Source organism: Chenopodium album, chromosome 8 (genome assembly GCF_948465745.1).
Source record: "Chenopodium album chromosome 8, dcCheAlbu1.1, whole genome shotgun sequence".
Classification (NCBI taxonomy): domain Eukaryota; kingdom Viridiplantae; phylum Streptophyta; class Magnoliopsida; order Caryophyllales; family Amaranthaceae; genus Chenopodium; species Chenopodium album.
Window position 1 is genome coordinate 15,950,218 of NC_137841.1, and position 6,220 is coordinate 15,956,437.

Sequence of the window (6,220 nt, forward strand, 5' to 3'; positions counted from 1 at the left end):
TTGAAGAACCATGAAGAACATTAAAGAACAATTTTTTGATTTAGATTTATTTAATTTTATATTTTTTTGGATTTAATTAATAACTGATTTTAATTAAATAATTTCAAAAATTAAAAAAGAATTTTCGAAAAATTAAAAATTAATTTTTGGAAAAATGAAAAAGAATCAAAAATGAAAAATTCTAAATATAAGGTTTGACTAAGATTTTAAGAAAAAGCAAAAATCAACCAATCATAATTAAGTATAGCTATGGTCATAGTGAGAGTGACCATACTAGAATTTTTAATTAGTAATGGTATTAATCCACTTATAATTATGAAAAATAAAATGAAGTTTAAAATTAATCCACATAAGATGATGTATACCTTGAAATCTGACATTTGATACTCCTTCCGTCCAACAAAGTAGTATAATTTTATTTATTTATTTTTTATTTTTTTTTTTTTTTTTATTTTTTTTACAAGCGATAATAGTATAATTTAAATTAGTAATGTGACCATTAAATCTGAACGTAGTTAATCAGCTCTAGAGGCAAACAAACAGAAAATCATAAATCGATAGAGTTATCCTCAGTTACTTCCATATAACAAAGTCTAATTCACAACAAATACATATGTGCAACTTATAAGATTTGAACACTTACAGAACCAGAATGAAGACTGTAAAATGACAGCACTCTCTAGTAAACAAATTGATGTCCACCCTTGTTTAATATACATATCATTGAAGTTCTTCGATGCTTAGAACTTAAACAATACCTCTTACGAGACTCAATAAGGTTGCTTTTTCATGACAAATGTGTTCCGAATATTGTCAGTCTGTTGGAGGTTCCTATAAACTGTCAAACGCATGACTGCAAATCTTGTTAAAATTTCTTAAGGTTAGCTGGGTACATGGCCAACATGGGTAGTTCTTTTAGTACTCTTCAAGCCAATTTGTTTCGCTGAAGGCCTTCTTGGTGGTAATGTACTCTTATTTTGAGGCGCGGTTCTATTAGCCTGTCTTACCTCATTAGGGGACTTACGATTTGTAGACTCTTTCTGCAATAGATACAATCAAAGTTATAACTCTTCAGTAAATCTTCTAAAAAAGAAATTTGGCCTTTAAAAAGCCAATGAATTAGAATATAAATGCAAAAACTATAGTTGTCACTAGCTTAATTTCTAAGAGGATCAATTATGCAAAAGCATAGATGATTATCTCAACCAAATAATACCTCCACCTAAAACTAATAGTCCTGTTGTCCAAATCCTTGTTATCAAAAATTCATTAATAATACGGAGTTTGTGACTACAACTTCTTAATGGACGGAGTCATTATATTGCAAATATTAATACAGAAGGGACTAGAACATGGCGATAGAGCTTGACTGAAAAAAAAGAGATTGGAATTAAGAGACCAACCTTGGGCTTAGGGCTGTTGAACCTTCCACTGTCTCCATAATAGTCTGGAGAAGCCATAGATTTAAAGCAAAAGCTCTGGCGGAATTTGTTTAGTTCTGCTTCCGCTTTCTCCTGCAAGATGATCAAGACTCGAATAAGCATTATATTGTGCAAAATGAGTGTGCAAGTAACACAAACCAAGAGCAAGTAACACAATAATTTGTTACAAATTCTTTATCTGAAGTATAAGTCACCCATCTGTTTAAACTCGCTTACAAAAGCCAGTTCGTATCCTAAAATAGCCAACCCCATCTTATCAGATATTATACAACCATCTGATGTCACACTTATTCACAGGGGGTACCAAAGTAGATAAATTTACCTAACTTAACTATTGTTTTACAATTCAATTACACCCATTGATAACCAACAAACATAATTATTGATAAGGTTGGTAAAAATGATAGATTTTATTTTGCACCTTCATAAAAACTGAGCTAAGTTTTTAAGACTAAAAAATATCATGCTGCATATTTCCTGTATCTTTTAATTTAGTTTCAGTGAAATAAAAGCACAGTACTGAAACCAGGAAATAGATATCGATGAAATAGTAACCTTGAATTTTGATGGTTGAGGTGCCTTTTCCGTAGCTGTGGCATTAAACTTATCTTCTAGCTTCTGCAATACATCAAGATTAACCGTGTTTGAGGAAAACTATATATACTTTAACTTCGTATAATAATCAGCCTCGCAAAGCTGGAGGTTTACCTGCTTTCTTCTAGAAGTTCTGTCTCCACTCCTCAGACAAAAAGAATTGGGTATAATAGGTGAGCTTATCTTGTTTTTGCTCATACTGGGAGAAGAAGTAGATACACTGAACAGCAAACACAAACATAATGAGACTTTTTAGTTCAAACCACGAACAAGCATTAATTAGGTAAATGATAGTATCATGCAATTCATTACCCCGTACTAAGGTACTTCTTTGGTCCATTTAACCATTAGTATTATTTCTTCACGTACTTCGTATTTTCTAGGCCTCTAAGACACCTTTAACCATTAGTATCATTTCTTTATGCTAGATTCACAGCCCTTTTCTACCCTATTTTTTTTCATGAATGTGTGAATAACATACCCTCTTTTCGACAAATCTGGAGTCATCGGAGGAACTTGTACGCTGCTCACAGAAGCCTGCAATTTGTTTCAAAATGCTCTTGTTAAAGCACATGGTATTCAGACAAAAAATATAAATGCAATGACAATAACGGTAAGAGGAAGAGAAGACCTTGGCAGGAGTTCTTGAAGGGTCATTGGCGCAATCTTTGGAAACCTTGGAAGAACTTCCAAGTTTCTTAATGACTGGTGACATGATTCTGTTGAGTTCTCGATTGATTGACATTCGAAGTGGAGTTTTCTTTTTATCAAGATCAGTAACAGAAGACTTCTTTTTAACCGGAGTTGCATAGTTTTCTTTCCCAGGATAAATCGGGTTAGCAGATCTAGCAGGGGATGGAATGTAGGATGAAAGTGGTGGATTTCTTTTTACTGCTGTTACAGATGATTCCTCAGTTACATAAGTCTTCTCCTGCACCAAAGGTTTTATTAAGAAATTGAAAACAAATTTAGCTTCTTGGTGAGTAGTTAGTCTATTTACTGTAAGGATTACTTAGATCACACCACAAAATATCGTTAACCTTACATAAGCAAATCTCCTAGTTTCTAAATCGTCAATTAACAACATCGTTGAGGCATTGGAAATTTGACAGTTTCGTATCTTAAACATGTACATCATATATATGATCACAAAAGTACTCGTATCAATTCTCAAACACAACACCTTTACTAAGTTCATGTACTATATGGCTCTCAAACACTCGGTTTTGAAAACCTTTTTATGTACACCCAACACTCAAATGAACAATGCATTTCGACGAAAAATAAATCACTCGCCAGTAAATGCAAATGAGCATAGGAAATACTTCCTCCGTTCTTTTTTTACTTGACCCGCTTTGACTTTTACACTATTCACCATCCCTGCTTTGACCGTATTTTGTGAATAATATGGAAGGAAAAACATATTTATGTTGATCATTTTGAATTCGTCTCAATAAGTACTATTATAATATATAATTTTAATATTTTTTAATTATGGAGAATTAGAGTTATTGACCGTTAAAGTTTTGCATTGGCAAGCGTGATAAAAGAAACAGGTCAAAAAACAGAGGAAAGTATTAATTTAGCTCATGTAACACATATTACACAAGCACCTAGGAAAACTTCAGCTTCTTATACGTACAACAAGCATTTTACCAGAACAATGACATATACTGATAGAAAATCAGCCACTACAAAATTAAGCATCAAATTTAAAACCATATTCAAAATTCTATAAAATAAAAGTCAGAAACAATATTTACATCAAGAATAATGCTCCCCATCCAAATTTATCTACTACCCAATCCAGCATCAAATTTTATTAAAATAGCTTTAATTTGAAACAGAAATTTAGTAACAGTATCTACGATGATGATGACGATGATAATAATAATAATAATTCCGTCTCATTTTATTTATCACATTTCACGAATGAAAAAATGTAACAGTAGTCGTAATTTTAAAAGTTAAAATCAAAGGAGTCAGATTCACCTGCAAAGGAAGTTTGCATATTTGGGGAATCCCACTTGACTCTTCATTGCTTCCCTTGCAATTTTCATCCTTCTTAGAAGCTGAGTAAACATCAATTTTGTCGGATGATTTACGCTCCGGTAATGGCGGATTTACATTTTTGCCATCATTATCATTTACACCAATTGAGTAAAGTTCATCTTGGTGAACTACAAACTCCCCTGCATTATTAATTTCACCATCTTTCGGAACAGAATCGGCCTGCTCGTAACTGTTATCTTCAACATGTAGATTCAAGTTCGTGTTCACAGCATAATCGGCGCTAACTTGGTCTATGTTAGTTTTACCAGACGTATTTTCCGAATTATTTGCCTGCTCAAGTAAAGCTGCAGCCTTAAGAGCTGCCATTCTCTTGAAATGAGCTTCAAAATAAGCCTTCTTTTGTGCAACTGACCCTGGTTTGGAGTATTTTTCTGCTTCTTTTACATAACGATTTCTGTTAGTATTATTGTAAAATGATGACCACTTTTCCCATTCCAATTCTTCACATACATATCTACCAAATGAAACTGATTCTCCCATTTTATACATTGGATTTTCCTGCCAAATTTAACAAAAAAAAAAAAAGTTGAGATTTTGTTCAAATATGAAAGATTGAAAGTTAAAGAATGATACAACTACTAATGGGGTCGTTTGCGAATGTCAACTAGCTAAGTTGGTTTATACCTTATAAACGGAATTAAAGAATTTGATCAAATCAAATTCAGTCTACATAACTTTGTGATTTTCTCTACATTAAAAAAACAAACGGACCAATTTCCCAAATTATATCTTACACATTAAAGATGGGATAGATGAAAGATTTCTAACCTCATGAGATTCATTGGAGAAGGATGGTGTGGTGTAAGAGAAAGGATTCATAACACAAGTAGGCTCAGCCATGCTTCTTTGCTACAATCGTGAACTTTTTATTGAGTAAATTTTTTTTTTTTTATCAAATTTGCATATGCTTGTTGAAAATTGACAAGCATGTTTAACAGATAAAGTAAGAAATCATATTTTTGTGTTTTTTAAATTTGAAATTTCAAAGAAAAGAGAAAGATATACGGTAGGTCCTATTCGTTGGGGAAAAGTGACTCTTGAAAAAGGCAACCAAGAGCATAGAGAAGGAAAAATGTCGTTGTTTGTGTTTGATGAGAAAAAAAAAAAGTGATTAAACTTGGTTTAAAAGTGTCAATTTTTATCCAACTTCTTGTTATTGGTTTCATTGGGCCCACTCCTCTTTAGTGGATCAATATTAATTATTGTTTGTCCAATGTTTTTGGCTACTAAATCATATGAGAACCTTACTAGTCCTTCCGTCCCTGAAGGAACTATTCATTTGGACTAATTTTAGTCCCAAAAAGAATGACTCATTTGCATTAAAACACCCACCAATTTGTAATAATATAAAAATTAGTTTCCCCATATAAAAATTTGATTTTCCATGTAATTTTATTACTTTCTCTCTTAATTTTTTTACAAACCCCATGTAAATTTATCTTTTCAATATACTTTTACTTCTTTTTAATTAACTTTTTTAATACCTGCGTAATCAACCCAAATGGATCGTTCTTTCGAGGACGGAGGGAGTAAGAAGGAAATAATTACATGGGAATCAATTCCATACTAGTAAAAGCAAATCTTAAGACACACTTGTCAATGTATTGTTAAAAAAATTTCTGTCAAAAGTACCTTCTAAAAAAATTATTGTTACTTAAGGAAAAAAAAAATTATATCTAAATTATGACATAATTTGTTTTATATAAAATATAAATCTTTTCCTAAATGTTTAAACTATCCATTATAAGTTTATAACTATTGCATGTTTTTTAAATATTTTCTCTTCCATGCTTTTATTTTTTAATACTAAAGTCATTATATTAAAAAATTTATAATAAAATTGTAAAAAATATTTAACAACCGTGCATTGCACGGGATTTAACCTATCAATTACATACTACTAAAAGTGAATTTTAAGACACACTTGTCAATGTATTATTAAAAAATTTTCCACCAAAAGTACCTTCTAAAAAAATTATTTTCACTTAAGGAAAAAAAAAGTTATATCTAAATTATGACATAATTTGTTTTATATAAAATATAAATCTTATCCTAAAAGATTAAACCATCCATTATAAGTTTATAGCTATTACATATTTTTTAAATATTTT

The 6,220-nt window shown here is 31.1% G+C and overlaps 1 protein-coding gene across 1 annotated transcript; it reads right to left on the reverse strand.

Moving 5' to 3' along the window:
* Positions 1 to 566: 566 nt before the first annotated feature.
* On the reverse strand, positions 567 to 5,151 carry LOC145555855 (protein WVD2-like 7). Its single transcript, XM_081617574.1, has 8 exons — positions 4,878 to 5,151; positions 4,029 to 4,607; positions 2,668 to 2,967; positions 2,518 to 2,573; positions 2,151 to 2,256; positions 1,998 to 2,060; positions 1,404 to 1,514; positions 567 to 1,040 (listed from the first exon to the last, which is right to left on the reverse strand). Exons 1-8 carry the CDS (start codon positions 4,947 to 4,949, stop codon positions 882 to 884), a joined length of 1,446 nt encoding a protein of 481 aa, XP_081473700.1. The 5' UTR covers positions 4,950 to 5,151; the 3' UTR covers positions 567 to 881.
* Positions 5,152 to 6,220: the final 1,069 nt, after the last annotated feature.

Coding starts and splice junctions, on each gene's coding strand:
- LOC145555855 (XM_081617574.1), bottom strand. CDS start 4,949: ATGGCTGAGCCTACTTGTGTTATGAATCCTTTCTCTTACACCACACCA. Junction 2,574..2,667: donor CTTCAAGAACTCCTGCCAAG/GTCTTCTCTTCC, acceptor AACAAATTGCAG/GCTTCTGTGAGCAGCGTACA. Junction 1,041..1,403: donor TCAACAGCCCTAAGCCCAAG/GTTGGTCTCTTA, acceptor TATCTATTGCAG/AAAGAGTCTACAAATCGTAA.